This window comes from Poromitra crassiceps (genome assembly GCF_964638095.1).
Source record: "Poromitra crassiceps genome assembly, chromosome: 7".
NCBI lineage: Eukaryota > Metazoa > Chordata > Actinopteri > Beryciformes > Melamphaidae > Poromitra > Poromitra crassiceps.
Genome location: NC_139628.1, coordinates 46,137,871 through 46,155,370, shown reverse-complemented (window position 1 = coordinate 46,155,370; position 17,500 = coordinate 46,137,871). Strand labels below are relative to the sequence as shown.

Here is a 17,500-nt window from a genome sequence, read left to right as displayed (position 1 = left end):
GCAGGAAGTGACGTTCCACTTTGGCTCTCTATTGCTTTTATATGGATTTTGTTTCAGAGGCTGGCAGGGCGTGAAACAAGCCAGAGAAATGACCCACATGTGTTGTTGTATGTGAGCCATGTTTCTGCTGTGGCTTAACGTGGGACAGTTGTTCTCTGACACAGGGCCTGTCTGGGTCCACTGACACTCAGATGGATTGGATCAGCCTCAGGGAGAAACACACTGTCCCCATTATCCTCCGGAGGCACTTCAGCTAACATTTCAGTTAATCCAAGCAGACTTTTATCGACTCTTATCTGTTTGTCCGTGTTAATATTATTAATTTGTGGTGAAGGTCTGAATGGTTAGGTTCAGAAAATTGGTTTAAAGGGACAGTTCACCCAAACATATTTTTCCTCTTACCTGTAGTGCTATGATAGAGAGTCATCGAAGAATCTTCTCATATTAGCAAAAGAATGCTAATATGAGACAATTCTTCAATGTCTTGGGAAAATATCTTCATTGTTTTTTGAATGTCAATGAATTTTCTGCATCAAATGCCCCATTGCACTTCAACAAACACCAACAACATGATATATTTTGAATATGTTGCATGAATTTAAAAAAAAAAAAAAAAATGTTGATGTTTCTGATGTGCCATAATGAAAATGACGAATGTCCCGTGTCCAGTCGAGCTATGCCGCCCCCGCCTTTGGCTTCTTCAAAATATCTCATCCCTCGATAACTGCTAACTCATGCTTCTTTTTTCCCATTCTCTCTCTCTCTCTCTCTCTCTCTCTCCCTTCCATCTCGGCTTCTTCCATTCTCTCTCCTCTGCCTCTCCTCCCATCTTCAGAGACTAAGGTCAAAGATAATATCTATAGAAAACCCCCTATCTACAGACAGCATGGTACAGTCCACGTTCTCTTTTAACACTCTTTTGGTCTGGTCTCTGCACGATGTGTCGCATGTCAATCATTTCTTTCATTCATCCATCCCAGCTCTCCTTCCTTTTCTCCCTGCACTCGTCTAATAGCCTCCATGGATCTACATGTATTAGGGTTGGTCTAAGAGTACATGCATCAGACCCATTCTATGCTGTAAGATCTATTTACTAGACAAGTGCAGAATCAAAAAAGGGTGGAAAATTGGGACACAGGGCCAATTTTCATGACAAAATGCACCAAAGTCCATCTAATCAGTGTATGGAGATAATGGAGTCCATTTTAAGCAATGCAGCTCAGAGTTCTTGATAAAATAAATTATTACAAGACCATGATTGTACCTGTGACCCTGCAGGATCAGACGCCCTTCCCTCTAAAGTCATATTTTACTTAGTTTAAAGCTACACAAGGCTAAAATAATTCCCCGGACTATATGCCATAAAATAAGTTATCTCAGGTATGGACACTTCTCCACCTACAGTACAGGAAGAGTTGTCCCAAGTTGTCTTTGAGAGAATGAAAAAAAACAGAGAATCATCTTTACAATTTGAGATGGATTGTATGCTTGACGTTGCGTGATCAGTTAAGACGCACAGCTGTTCATTTTCACAGCTGTTCCTACGGTGTATAGGCTTTGTGCCTTAGATTAGCGGTGCTTGAACATGATGCGTCGTTTTCGCAGAACCGCGGGGCTTCTCATTCGTTCTCATCGGCCACTCCATCACCTGATGTCTCGGTTGGCGAGACAACTTTCAGGATCTTGATATCCTCCGTCCTCTTTTTCTTTTTGATTATTTTGGAACCGTACTTCAGCAGTTAGATATCCCATCAAAAGCGTCATGGAGAACACAAGAGCGCACAAGAACACAAATTGAGAAAGTCCCAGAACTGTCTCGTAAACAGCGTGAGCAGCGCTCTGTCCAAAGAAACCTGGACTCACCAACGTTAGATCGTTATCCTTGCGTCCCTTTGGTATCCGTTTGGTAAAGTCACGTGATATTACATGATTTCTGCGTATTGAAGTTGCACGTTTTTGGACTTCAAAAGCAGGAATAGTTACCTCTCCATGCTATTTGGAGCCACCAATGTGCAAAGTTGCCTGCTGTAGCTTTAAATTAACCACACTAGAGGGAATAGCGCAAGACTGATCTTAGCTCATTGTTTTCAATGACCCATCTTCAGTTTTGTTACGTTGCCATTTTTTTTTTCTTCCAAAAATTCAAAATTTTGTTTCGGATATTGATTTGCGCATCCCATCCACGCATGTCTGCATCCATGTCACCAGCTCATTGGTTGGTTTTTAGTCGTGATGCCATGACTGTGTGTCCACTGTGAGTGGTTGGGAACATGAATCACTGTGTGAACAGTATGGATGTGCAAATCACCGTGTCTCTCCCCTAACCGCTGTTTGTGTATCTTCAGTTACATTGTATTTGTACATTGTGATTGTTGCACTCAAGCCATAGGGTGTGTATCTGAATGAAGGCAGGCTTAGTGGATGATGAAGTAGCCCCGTCCTAGGAGCTCTTATCGCCTGTATAGGAAATATCTTTCACCTTTATCAGCCATGACAAGTCAATCAGCCACATATGGCTTCCACAGATTGATGAGCTGGCTGTTGGCAGTTTAGATTGTGTGGAGTCAAGCAGACATGAGGTCACTGACAAGGGAATGACTGTGTCGTATGCTGTCTGTCTGCTGTATGTCTGCTGTCTGTCTGTCTGCTGTCTGTCTGCCCTAGAATATGAATGCATGTAGATCTGCTCCCTACCAAGGAAACATTGCTCCACAAACTCCTTAAAGGATACGTTCACCCAAAAATTAAGATTCATTCATTATCTGCTCACCTCCATGCTGATGGAAGGACGGGTGATGTTTTTTTTAGTCCACAAAACACACAACAGAAAAAAGAAAATGACTCACCTGGCGTAAACCCAGATACCCCCGATATGCCAAATTGACTTGAAAAGACGTCACTTACACCCTGTTTTTAGCTGAAATCTGCACTTAGCCACATATTGCTGTGAGAGCTGTTACCCTCTACAGTGACGATTCCAGCTAAAAAGAGGGTCTATATGACGTCTTTTCAAGTCAACTTGGCATCTCAGCGCTTCTACACTTGGGTTATGCCAGGTGAGCAGTATGGAGGCATTTTATTTACTTATTTAGTTAGTTATTTTTGTAATCTTTTTTTACGTTTGAAAGTTGGTCACCATCCACTTCAATTGTTTAGGAGAATGCTGCAACGGTGTTTTGCCGTGAAACTCCACAAATGTTTTGTGGACTAAAAAACGAAGAAGAATGGGGGTGAGTAGATAATGACAGAATTTTTATTTTTGGGTGAACATGATTGGAGTTGGGTCACAGTTTGGCCCGTTGGTCTTCTTACCCCAATAGGTGATGAGCGGATCGGCACCAAAATAATCTCCGTGGCCCGGTAGATAGTTCTGTCCAATGCGCATGCTCACTCACACGCTTTAGCAGATGAAGTAATCCTAGGCGATGCATTTTGGAGCTCCCCTTAGATGCTGTCCACTGTTGATGATGTCATAATCCCAGGCTGATCTATGATTGGTCACAGTGTGTGTTAGTAGTAGTGCAGTAGTAGTGGAGCTGTGAGGCAGATGATACTGTGACATCCTGTAACATCTGACTGTTTTACAGCCTCTAGAACATCCTGGCAGGATGGAGAGGACGGCAAGGTGGGTCTACGGTGTGCGTGTGTGTGTGTGTGTGTGTGTGTGTGTGTGTGTGTGTGTGCGCGCGCCCGTGTGCGTGTGTGTGTATGTATGTGCGTCAGGGCTGGGTATCGTTTAAAAAATTACGATACCAGTAATACCAATACCAGTACCCTTAAAGTGATACGATACCGATACATTCAATAGATGTTTTTTCTACAGGCTAGTATAGCCATACTTTTGAACCTTTCGCTGGCATCTCGGCGCGCTGAACTGCCAACTGTTGCATTAAATCGAACAACGGTGATTGGCTGCGAGTAAAACCATACAAATAGTATTTTTCTTCTAAATCTGTTGACAAAAAGGATGGAATGCAGGTATTTGGAGATAGTTTGGAGAATTTTCGATACTACTTGGGTTGTTACCGTTTACTAGTACCGATACCCAGCCCTAGCGTGTGTCCATGTGTGCTTATGTTTCTGCACACGTCACTCTTTTTCTCCATATCTGCCTTTTTCCATCACTGTTTCTCAAACTGTACAGATGCATCCTTTCATTCTAATTCACTAACTCATATGTTCCATCATTCATCCTTCTTTCCATCCTTTGCATCCCTCTCTCTCTCCCTCTCTATCTCTCTCTCTCTCTCTCTCTCTCTCTCTCGCTCTCTCTCTCTCTCTCTCCCTCCATAGAGGACCAGTTGGATGATCTTGAAGAACGAGATCGACGGACAGACGGGTCCAGAAGACCTGGATCCCCGCAAGTCAACCTGCAGCCTGCCCACCGACACCTCCCAGCCCAGTGAGTAGCCAATCACAAGCTCAGCCTGGCCTGATGCACTATGACTGGTGATTTCCGGCTTGTCCGTTAATATTTAAAGGAATTTAATCAGCCAATGAGAATTCAGGATTGGGGCTTTCCATTTTATAGAATGTTTTTCTATTTAATGCAGATTAATTTGAATAAATGTGTTTTTTCTTGGCAGATTTCCCCTACAATAAGTCAGCTTCCTTACCCGGCTATGGAAGGAACGGCATCTACAAGGTGAGCTTCCATGTTTGTATACCTTCACAACACGTAGTACAGTCTTAAGTAAGCGGCTCCCAACCTTTTCTGACTCAGGGCCCACTTGAAAATTTCAAAAATGTTTGCCGCCCACATCCGACTGTAAACCGTATGCGTTCTTCTCACAGCACTTTTTATAAAAGGTGATGTCCCATGCATCAGTTAATCAGAAACTAAAGGTGAAGGGCTGTCTGCAATAGGCTAATTAACAAATCATGTATTACAAATTAAATAATGTATCATGCAACAATGCATTTTCAGACATAATAATAATGTCGTAGTTGATGACGTAACTGGCCGATCAGGGCCGCCGCTGGGAAAACAGTAATGGCGTCTCCCGCAACGAGCAGTAACATTATTAGAGTAAACACGTAAGTGCAGTTATTGCAGAAATAGACTCGATAACAACAATTAAACAATTAGAACTAGAGCGGAGTTTCTCTGAGTTTTCGCCGTTCCTCCGACTGGATTTGGATTAGATTTGGGGACACTGATTGGCTGAAGGAGTTGTCTGTCAAGGCAAGTATTCTCGCCCACTGAAATCGATGTGGGTAGCTTTAGAGTGAAACAGAATGTGAGGTCATGTGATCAGGGTGGTTTTTAGCAGGCTACCTTAACCCCAGTTCTGATCCCAAACTAGAGGAGGAGGACTTTCCTCATCTTCCTCATCTACTCCACCTCATCCACATTTGGTGCATGCGCGTTGCGCGAGCGGACACATATAGAACATACAGACACAGCTGCACGCACACACAAACACACACACAAACACACGCACGCACACACACACACACACACGCACGCACGCACACGCACACACACACACACACACACACACACACTCACACACGCACACACAAACACTTGGTCGTCCCTCTTGGCTCCAGGCTGTGTGTATTTCCACCTAGACACACATGACACAATACCCTAGGCGTAATTACAGCTAGCTTTAGCCAGCGCTTTAGTCTCCTTTGTTCTTTTGTCTGATTCTGGCCGGGCAGAATAAAGGTTGGCCTCCTAAAGCCTTGGCAGGGGTGCGCTTGATTTGTGTTGTTGGCCGTCCTGAGAGTTGTGGAGCGTGCGCTGAGGTACTGGAAAGTGACTCGTTAAGGGCAGCGAGGTGTGCCTGTACGTTGCCACAGTGAGGGGGAATAAGCCAAGCGTGCATACAGATTACACTGCCTTTAAATCAGTCTCTCCGGGCTTTGCTGGGTCATTAGAGAAGATGCTGGAGTGTATTGTTGAAGATCACTAGGTGGTGCTGTTTCTCTGCTATTTGTCGCCCAAGTATCTCTACTGAATAGTCTAAATCAGTGGTTCTCAACGTGGGCTCAGGAGCATCACTCCACACAGTTTATTGATTCATTTATTCTGTCATCTAAAGATGCGGTATTACCGTGTTTGTTGATGGATGGAGGACAGATAGACAAAACAGAAGCAAATGAAAGCACATATTTAAATAAAGATACAATCAAATTGTGTGTTTTTATTTATGCAAACAACCAATATAGATGGCAATAAGAAAGGAAAAGGATAACATTTCGCATTTTGGACTGTTTACACTGACTTCAAGACGGTTGAAATTATTTTCCGGGATGGTTCCGGCGCAGCGATGTAATCATTGACAGTAAATGTAACTCTACTACTGCTGTTTATTTTGGTGAAAGTAATGCAAAGGTAGCGTAATAAGTAACAAGTTACTCTACACAGACAGTAATATTGTAAAGTAACTTATTACTTACAAACGAAAGTATCTAGTAATATGTAGTATATTACAATTTGAAAGTAACTTGCCCACAACACTGCTATTATTAGTGTGTGTGTGTGTGTGGGACGTTACGTACTGTAGCCTACTTCCTCTTGGTCACCCCGAAAGAATGTGAACAAACGACGGACAAGAGGAGCGAGCGGTGACTAAAAGGTGTTCAGTTGAACCCAGGCTTGAGATAGACCAGGGCACTGTAAGATATGGCCACTAAACGTGTGTGTGCGCGTGTGCATGTGTGTGTTCCCCCAGGCTGCGGAGATGGCTGAAGACGATGTAGACCCAGACTCCCACAGCTGGGGAGGCATGAGAGGTGAGAATGGAAATGAATTAATTTAAAACTGAGCCTGAGTTACAGCCTCTGTAAGGCACTAGCATAAACCCATCAAGATGTATGACCGATATTGAGAAACCGCCACTTGATATGACTGAAACTGGGAGATTTACAAGAGAAATGACCAACTGGAACCACAGCGGGAGAAAGGGTTAAAAACAGGGAGACTCCGGTGAAAGTCAATCGGGAGTGTTGGCAGGTACACTATGCACCCAAGTGCCTAAATTGTAAAATGTAAGTGCAGATCTAAGATCAGCGACAATCCCCTCGTTAAACTGTGAAGCATTGCAACTCTGGCTGCAGATCAGTAACTAGAGGTAACGGCGTAGAGGAATGATGTCATCTTTCCAGCTGCAGAATTATTTGTGTGTGTGTGTGTGCGTGTGTGTGTGTGTGTGTGTGTGCGTGTGCGTGCATGCACGCGTGTGTATGTGTGTGTGTGTGTGTGTGTGTATGTGTGTGTGTGTGTGTGTGTGTGTGTGTGTGTGTGTGTGGATGCGTGTGTGTGTGTGTGTGTGTGTGTGTGTGTGTGTGTGTGTGCGTGCATGCGCGTGTGTGTGTGTGTGTGTGTGTGTGTGAGGCCCGAGGCTCTGTATTTCCTCGGTTGTTTGGAATTCAGGCCAACTCAGCAACAGTTCCTAACGCCTTTGACGGCGTGCTCTGAAACCAAATCTCTGCGAGGATAACCACTTATTTTGTTCACCACTATTTAGCTGTAATTTATTTCCATGCTCTATTATGGTGGTTTTCATAATGGCTCTGCTATTGGCTAACACCTCATTGTTCCACCAGATTAACTCTCTCTCTCTCTCTCTCTCTCCCCCTCTTCTTGTCCTCTCTTTGCAGAATACAAGGTAAGATGACCCACACTTGCTAATACTTTGTACAAACGCACTTTAATATTGTTGGCAGCTTTGCTCGGACATCAGCTTATAATTGTGTTGTGCGTGCGTGTTCCAGGCCTACCCCTATGAAATGCTGGCAGTGACGCACAGAGTGAGAGTGAAGCTTCCCAGAGATGTCGATCGCACCAGACTGGAGGTGAGCTCTCTCTCTCTCTCTCTCTCTCTGTCTCTCTGTCTCTCTCTCTTACTCTGTCTCTCTCTCTCTTACTCTGTCTCTCTCGGCTCTTTCACACACAGATCGCGCAAAAATTGCAGTTTAGGAGTCCCGCAAACACCGCACTCTCGCCACAAAAATTGCTTTCACACTGTTAGGATGACGTCATCATTCCTACTTTGACGTCGTCATTCCTACTATGATGTCATCAATCACTGATGATGTCATGATTCATAAGCGTCTTTCATGCCTTTCGCTGGTGATGTCATAACACAGGTGATGTCATATTCACATCTATAAGGGCCTGTTCCTGCAGGTCCTCGCTAGTGATTCATAAATCTAGATTCACGTCAAGGATCATACCAATCTCTGCAACGTCTGCAACCTGCAACTCCTGCAACCAGCAATCCCTGCAATCTCTGCGACCGTTCCCAAACCTCGAACTGTGCAGCCCCAGCCATTAAGTCCCACAACACCCCAGCTTCATCAACTACCCGCGAATAGATCCACACGTCTAACACCGATCCTGACAGTATGAATCACTCAGAAATGGATTTAGCGGATAGATTTCCACCGATCAAGGAGGAAGACCCTTGGTGGGTGCGAGACCTGCCTTCGGCCACCCGACAGGGGTTTGAAACAATACTTGAGCTGATTGCTCAAGCTGCTTCTAGCTCTGCCCAGCAGGAAAGAGTAATCCAGGCTCTGGCTTCCGAAGCCGCTGATCGGCACGCCCTCTTGATTGGCCGGCTAGATCGTCTCGAAGGGCTAGGCCCCCAGGGTGTCTTTCCGCAGCCTCTGCGAGACCTCGCACTTGAGCCAAGACGCCTGATTGCCCACCAGGAAAAAGCAATCCAGGCTCTGGCTTCCGAAGCCGCTGATCGGCACGCCCTCTTGATTGGCCGGCTAGATCGTCTCGACGGGCTAGGCCCCCAGGGTGCCATTCCGCAGCCTTCTGCCCCTCCTGCCCCAGCTTTCGAGCGCACCGCCGTTCCGGAGGTTTCCAGACCTGCTACTCCCCCGTCCACAGCGGCCGTTGCTTCTAGCTCTGCCTCTCGGCCGCCCCCAGCTGCTAAGGGCATATTCTGGGGGGGAGTTCGCGTCATTCCAGAGCAGGGGCACCCACATTTGAGTCCCTGCAGCCATCTGTACCGTGATCTGACCGGCAGGGTTCGCATCACACCAGAGGAGAGGCAGCGCCGTTTGGACACCCGGAGCTGCCTGTACTGTGGTCGAGCCGGGCATTACCTCTCCTCCTGCTCCCGGCGTCCAGTAAGTGGTCCCACCGCTCGCCGGCCCGTGGTACTCTCAGTGGATCAAGACTCTACGTGTCCAGCCGAAGAATCTGTACGGTTGGGTAGCGTTCCCTGCAGGACCCAGGAGTGGCAGTGTGTCTCCAAGAGGGTTAACGAGTTGGAGAGGACTGTCGATCGTCTCATTGGGAAGTTCAATCGCTGCCTGCAGATCGGCTCCGTCCCCCCGCAGGGGGCCTCCGAGTCTGCTGGCCCTGAGGCACAACCTGAGGCACAACCTGTGGACCTGCCCCTCGCCGAGTCTGAACCCGTACCTGAGGCACAACCTGTGGACCTTCCCCTCGCCGAGTCTGAACCCGTACCCCAGCAGCAGCCAATTCCTGTCCCTGACCAACACGTAGGTTCCAGCCTCATGCTGGGAGGCTCCCGTAGTGTCGTCAGCCCTCGGTCAAGAGCAAGAAGAAATAAGAGGCGTTTAAAGGAGGAGACGGTGGGTGACCTCCCCAAACTACAGGTCGGGAGGGCAGGCCTCGCTGTGTCAGATCCCCCTGCGGCTCTGCCTTCGGAGACGGCGGCATTTGACCCTTTTGATGGTCTCCAGCCTCCCGTGTTTGGATCGTGCCCCGGGGGATGGCCGGCCCCAGAGGATCCACCGGACCCGGTGGAAGTTCTATCTACGTATCGGTCCATCTATGGCTTCGATATCCTGTATTAGGGAGGAGCACCTCCACTGTCCTACACCCCCTTTGGGGTCTGACCACCTGCATCTAACCACCTGCTGAAGAGCACCTCACTCTCTTACACCCCCTTTGGGGCCTAACCACCTGCGTCTAACCACCTGCGGAAGAGCACCTCCACCAGAACCTACGGATTTTTGTCTCCCAGATGCCATCCTTGATGGTCCCATTGGACGCCAGGTGACGTCCGTTGAGGGGAGGGTACTGTTAGGATGACGTCATCATTCCTACTTTGACGTCGTCATTCCTACTATGATGTCATCAATCACTGATGATGTCATGATTCATAAGCGTCTTTCATGCCTTTCGCTGGTGATGTCATAACACAGGTGATGTCATATTCACATCTATAAGGGCCTGTTCCTGCAGGTCCTCGCTAGTGATTCATAAATCTAGATTCACGTCAAGGATCATACCAATCTCTGCAACGTCTGCAACCTGCAACTCCTGCAACCAGCAATCCCTGCAATCTCTGCGACCGTTCCCAAACCTCGAACTGTGCAGCCCCAGCCATCAAGTCCCACAACACCCCAGCTTCATCAACTACCCGCGAATAGATCCACATGTCTAACACCGATCCTGACACACACAGAGCCAAGCAGCAGGGCCACATTCCCGTGCTGCAGTGTACTTTCAAGTGAAATCCCCTGCTCCCGGATTGAAAGGCGACCGCCCGCATATCAAACAGCTGCAGTCTGCATAACGTTCGTCGGGGGAATAGTATAGGCTATAAATGCACATGACTACTTAACGTTAGTAGTTTTTGTAAGGGAATGCACAGAGCTGATTTTGAGAGGGAATATCCTCAGACCAACTCGCCACAGACAGCTATAGCCCTCTGAAGCTTATTATTATATCCGTTAATTTTACCTACTAATGTCAACATCATTTGAGCATAAAACCTAACCGCACGGAGCATTCCTCCTGGCGTCCCTGCAGTCATGATTGTATAGGCTACTTTTTTTACTTTCACTCCTGCACTTTCTTGATACATGAGGTGATTTCCCCTGTAATTTTTTTATGAATGAGCTGACCATTCGCACCTTTTCCGGCTCGCTGCGACGACGCTTTCAAATGGAGGCGGGTTGCCAGGTAACCCAGCGCTGTTACTACCTACCGTCGCGGGACAAAAGGCGTAAAACAATTGTCCACCAAAGCGCGTTCACGACTTTCACATCGGAGGCGCGAATCCTATTTTCCGTGCATTTTTCGGCTTTCAAGGCCGGTGTGAAAGAGCCTTCTCTCTCTCTCTTACTCTTATGCACCATTGATGAGGAGGAGCTCTGTTTTGGACATTATGTTGCTAGCGTGATTTGTGTGGTTCTTATGATGTGTGTTTAAAGTGATTGTGTAAATAAAGGGTTTTGAAAAAAAGTATCTTACTCACTCACTCTCACTAGCTCTCTCTCTCTCTCACTCTCTCTATTGCTCTCTCTCTCACATTCTCTATTTCTCTCTCTATCACTCTCTCTTTCTCAAGGTAAAGGTAAAGTCCCACTGATTGTCACACAATGTGTGAAATTTGTTATCCGCATTTGACCCATCCCCTGGGGGAGCGGTGAGCGGCAGCAGCGCCGCGCTCGGGAATCATATGGTGATCTAACCCCCCAATTCCAACCCTTTGATGCTGAGTGCCAAGCAGGGAGGCAAATGGGTCCCATTTTTATAGTCTTTGGTATGACTCGGCCGGGGATCGAACTCACGACCTCCCAGTCTCAGGGCGGACACTCAGACCACAAGGCCACTGAGTCACTGGTCACTCATGCTCTCTATTGCTCTCTCTCTATCACTCTCTCTCACTCTATCGCTCTCTGTCTCTCACTCTTGTCCACTCTCTTAATTCCCTTGATCCCTTCTTCTCCTTCTATCATGTATCCCAGTTATCTGCGGCTCCTTAAAAAAGACTAAAAAAGTCATAAATTATTTAAATACGATTTAAAATGTCTTAAAGCTGCAGCTTCGCACGTTTGGCGGCCCCACCTGGCAATGTTGGAAAACTGCACACAGTGCACTCATTACAGACCTGGTTGGTCAGTGATGCTTCATAACAAAGATACCAAAGGGATGAGAGTGTAACAGATTGGATGTTAGTGAGTGTAGCTTTCTCTGGGGGGGAAGTGCTGCTCACTGCTGTTTATGAGACACCACCATCCAGCCAGGCCTGAACGGTGCTGCGGTGCCATGGCAGAGTGGACCCATCATGGACTTCACGTCCCTAAGCAAACCATTTCCGGTGGTCCTTTTTCTTATACTGTTTGTTTATAGCTTCAGAACTTTCATTGGCTAAGTTGAAGCTATGTCTGTCCGCTTTGACAGGTTTTTGTTTCTTTATTTTTGTTTGTGAAATTGGAATTCAGTTCAGGTCACATTTCCACCGTCCTTCCATCTTCTAAGGCTGGATGGAGTCTCCAGTCTGTCCACCCTGTGGTTTAGTCGTGCGGTGTGTCACCCCGATCCTCCTCCGGGCCTGTCAACAAGATCCATGAACCTTTTTCCACATTCTTCCCCTCTTTCAAGCATGTAAACCTTCAGTAACTCTGCTACAAACTCTCTATGAACCCTCCATCCTGGGAATGTCGTCCCAACAGGAGTCGGACCGTCGGAATATCGAGGTGTTGCTGACGCAGGAGATACCCTCTGTGGTCGGGGAACACCACACTGGAGTTTGCCTGGTCATGAGTTATGAATTGTGTTCCAGCCTTGTTATTCCCACCGCTGTTTGGTCCTTTTGACCCGACAGTGTTTTGGGTTTGCAGTCTGGAAATGGTGGAAAGTAAACACCGGGAAACAAATGGGACTCAAACCTGCTTGGTAGAAGTGGGATTCGTGCCTCGTCTTCTTCCATTTGGAGACTAAAACGCTCGCTCCCGGGAGGCAGCTAGTATGGAGTACCGCAGCGATGATGAATTTTTGTAGGTTTTATCCAGAAATCGCCGCCATTTGGTTCTTCAGTGGAAAAGTCTATGGGGTTTTAGAATGCGGATTTGACTTATATGCATAAAATAAGGTCTGTGGTTAACAAAGGTTTATGGGAACGCGAATTTGGGTTCAGCATGATAGTCTTAACAACCGTGAATAAGCGAAACCCCCATGTTAAATCCCCATAGACTTTTCCACTGAAGAACCCAGTAGTATTCTTTCATTCCTGCGGCTCTCTATACTTCACCCCTTGCACCCTGTTTTTTGCCTTAATTCCACTTAAGTCGCTTTAAGTCAAAAAAATAAAATCATTATTTGGCTAGTCAGAATTAAATCGTAAATAGTAGAATTAAATAGTAGATATCTGAAACTGGAATTACAGTCATAATTCTGAATTGACAAATGTGATGTCATTTGTCCTAGGGAGAATGTCATTGTGAATATCTGAAATGTTCTTTTTGACTAGGAAGAATTTAATTACTGATATCTGCAGTATATACTGTATATATCAGACTAGCTATGAAAGCTTTTGAAACGACTTGTCATTCACTGATCCCTATAGTTCCAGACTTGTCAAGAGTCCCTGTGGAACTCTCTTACTGTATGTTTCCATGAACACACACTTGGCTGTCAGGTGGACTGGCTAGCCCATAAGATTCACATGATGTGTGACACGTTTTTAGCTCACCCTTTGACTTGACAATTTGACACTTCTGGACATGATTTGAGTTCACACGTTGACAAGTCGCCTCAAGTCATGACCGGTGGAGTGTGAGAGTAATTAGCCGGTGTGTGTGTGTGTGTGTGTGTGCGTGTGTGTGTGTGCGTGTGCGTGTGCGTGTGCGTGTGTGTATGTGGTTTAATGTTAAATTGCCGTAACTTTTTCGTTGCCTCTGTGGTTGCCAGTTGCCTTTACTACCAATGAGGAGCGTCGAGTTGCTGCTCTCCCACCTTCAGGAATGTCATTAGTCGATGGTTTGAGGGCAGCGTTTAAAGACGGTCTAAATGCGGTTTCAGAGGCGTTTTACACCCTGACAGAAAGAACATTATGGAGTGAAACGCTGATTGCCTTGTCATTTCTGTGACATTTTAAAACCATCAAAATGGCTTTCAAAACCCATAAAGCTAGAATGGGTATCTGGAATATAGCTCCCAATATTTTATTGACTACAAAAAGCAGTGGTTCCAACCCAACAGTGTCTTCATCAGGAAAGTGACTCGCATGACAGGTAGAAGAGTATAGCAGTAAGCTAATGACATCACATCCTGTCAGTCAATTACAGTAAGCAGCCTACAGCTCTATCTATACCTGCCAACACGTTACAGTAAGCAGCCTACAGCTCTATCTATACCTGCCAACACGTTACAGTAAGCAGCCTACAGCTCTATCTATACCTGCCAACACGTTACAGTAAGCAGCCTACAGCTCTATCTATACCTGCCAACACGTTACAGTAAGCAGCCTACAGCTCTATCTATACCTGCCAACACGTTACAGTAAGCAGCCTACAGCTCTATCTATACCTGCCAACACGTTACAGTAAGCAGCCTACAGCTCTATCTATACCTGCCAACACGTTACAGTAAGCAGCCTACAGCTCTATCTATACCTGCCAACACGTTACAGTAAGCAGCCTACAGCTCTATCTATACCTGCCAACACGTTACAGTAAGCAGCCTACAGCTCTATCTATACCTGCCAACACGTTACAGTAAGCAGCCTACAGCTCTATCTATACCTGCCAACACGTTACAGTAAGCAGCCTACAGCTCTATCTATACCTGCCAACACGTTACAGTAAGCAGCCTGCAGCTCTATCTATACCTGCCAACACATTACAGTAAGCAGCCTACAGCTCTATCTATACCTGCCAACACGTTACAGTAAGCAGCCTACAGCTCTATCTATAACTGCCAACACGTTACAGTAAGCAGCCTACAGCTCTATCTATACCTGCCAACACGTTACAGTAAGCAGCCTGCAGCTCTATCTATACCTGCCAACACGTTACAGTAAGCAGCCTACAGCTCTATCTATACCTGCCAACACGTTACAGTAAGCAGCCTACAGCTCTATCTATACCTGCCAACACGTTACAGTAAGCAGCCTACAGCTCTATCTATACCTGCCAACACGTTACAGTAAGCAGCCTACAGCTCTATCTATACCTGCCAACACGTTACAGTAAGCAGCCTACAGCTCTATCTATACCTGCCAACACGTTACAGTAAGCAGCCTATAGCTCTATCTATACCTGCCAACACGTTACAGTAAGCAGCCTACAGCTCTATCTATACCTGCCAACACGTTACAGTAAGCAGCCTACAGCTCTATCTATACCTGCCAACACGTTACAGTAAGCAGCCTACAGCTCTATCTATACCTGCCAACACGTTACAGTAAGCAGCCTACAGCTCTATCTATACCTGCCAACACGTTACAGTAAGCAGCCTACAGCTCTATCTATACCTGCCAACACGTTACAGTAAGCAGCCTACAGCTCTATCTATACCTGCCAACACGTTACAGTAAGCAGCCTACAGCTCTATCTATACCTGCCAACACGTTACAGTAAGCAGCCTACAGCTCTATCTATACCTGCCAACACGTTACAGTAAGCAGCCTACAGCTCTATCTATACCTGCCAACACGTTACAGTAAGCAGCCTACAGCTCTATCTATACCTGCCAACACGTTACAGTAAGCAGCCTACAGCTCTATCTATACCTGCCAACACGTTACAGTAAGCAGCCTATAGCTCTATCTATACCTGCCAACACGTTACAGTAAGCAGCCTACAGCTCTATCTATACCTGCCAACACGTTACAGTAAGCAGCCTACAGCTCTATCTATACCTGCCAACACGTTACAGTAAGCAGCCTACAGCTCTATCTATACCTGCCAACACGTTACAGTAAGCAGCCTACAGCTCTATCTATACCTGCCAACACGTTACAGTAAGCAGCCTACAGCTCTATCTATACCTGCCAACACGTTACAGTAAGCAGCCTACAGCTCTATCTATACCTGCCAACACGTTACAGTAAGCAGCCTACAGCTCTATCTATACCTGCCAACACGTTACAGTAAGCAGCCTACAGCTCTATCTATACCTGCCAACACGTTACAGTAAGCAGCCTACAGCTCTATCTATACCTGCCAACACGTTACAGTAAGCAGCCTACAGCTCTATCTATAACTGCCAACACGTTACAGTAAGCAGCCTACAGCCCTATCTATACCTGCCAACACGTTACAGTAAGCAGCCTACAGCTCTATCTATACCTGCCAACACGTTACAGTAAGCAGCCTACAGCTCTATCTATACCTGCCAACACGTTACAGTAAGCAGCCTACAGCTCTATCTATACCTGCCAACACGTTACAGTAAGCAGCCTACAGCTCTATCTATACCTGCCAACACGTTACAGTAAGCAGCCTACAGCTCTATCTATACCTGCCAACACGTTACAGTAAGCAGCCTACAGCTCTATCTATACCTGCCAACACGTTACAGTAAGCAGCCTACAGCTCTATCTATACCTGCCAACACGTTACAGTAAGCAGCCTACAGCTCTATCTATACCTGCCAACACGTTACAGTAAGCAGCCTACAGCTCTATCTATACCTGCCAACACGTTACAGTAAGCAGCCTACAGCTCTATCTATACCTGCCAACACGTTACAGTAAGCAGCCTACAGCTCTATCTATACCTGCCAACACGTTACAGTAAGCAGCCTACAGCTCTATCTATACCTGCCAACACGTTACAGTAAGCAGCCTACAGCTCTATCTATACCTGCCAACACGTTACAGTAAGCAGCCTACAGCTCTATCTATACCTGCCAACACGTTACAGTAAGCAGCCTACAGCTCTATCTATACCTGCCAACACGTTACAGTAAGCAGCCTACTCTATACCTGCCAACACGTTACAGTAAGCAGCCTACAGCTCTATCTATACCTGCCAACACGTTACAGTAAGCAGCCTACAGCTCTATCTATACCTGCCAACACGTTACAGTAAGCAGTCTACAGCTCTATCTATACCTGCCAACACGTTACAGTAAGCAGCCTACAGCTCTATCTATACCTGCCAACACGTTACAGTAAGCAGTCTACAGCTCTATCTATACCTGCCAACACGTTACAGTAAGCAGCCTACAGCTCTATCTATACCTGCCAACACGTTACAGTAAGCAGCCTACAGCTCTATCTATACCTGCCAACACGTTACAGTAAGCAGCCTACAGCTCTATCTATACCTGCCAACACGTTACAGTAAGCAGCCTGCAGCTCTATCTATACCTGCCAACACGTTACAGTAAGCAGCCTGCAGCTCTATCTATACCTGCCAACACGTTACAGTAAGCAGCCTACAGCTCTATCTATACCTGCCAACACGTTACAGTAAGCAGCCTACAGCTCTATCTATACCTGCCAACACGTTACAGTAAGCAGCCTACAGCTCTATCTATACCTGCCAACACGTTACAGTAAGCAGCCTACAGCTCTATCTATACCTGCCAACACGTTACAGTAAGCAGCCTACAGCTCTATCTATACCTGCCAACACGCCGATTTTTGCAGGAGTGCCCCTTTTTTTAACCCTTTCTCCCGCTGAGCTCCCAATGAGTCATTTCTCCTGTTAATTTCATATTGATACAAATCAAGCGGCTCTAGGGGCCTGAGTTTTAAAGGCAGAGTGACGTATCATATGAAACTAGATGACCTAAGAAGGCATCCATTGGTACATGTCATGC

General features: G+C 46.3%; 1 protein-coding gene across 1 annotated transcript in view; it reads left to right on the top strand.

The window, feature by feature from the left end:
• Positions 1 to 17,500, top strand: part of ablim2 (actin binding LIM protein family, member 2) — a 131,459-nt gene that overhangs the window by 107,042 nt on the left and 6,917 nt on the right. The window contains exons 17-23 of the mRNA XM_083640599.1: positions 836 to 889; positions 3,588 to 3,625; positions 4,294 to 4,402; positions 4,587 to 4,645; positions 6,684 to 6,744; positions 7,612 to 7,619; positions 7,726 to 7,806. Of these exons, the coding sequence (XP_083496725.1) occupies positions 836 to 889; positions 3,588 to 3,625; positions 4,294 to 4,402; positions 4,587 to 4,645; positions 6,684 to 6,744; positions 7,612 to 7,619; positions 7,726 to 7,806 (410 nt within the window). The remainder of the gene's footprint in view (positions 1 to 835; positions 890 to 3,587; positions 3,626 to 4,293; positions 4,403 to 4,586; positions 4,646 to 6,683; positions 6,745 to 7,611; positions 7,620 to 7,725; positions 7,807 to 17,500) is intronic.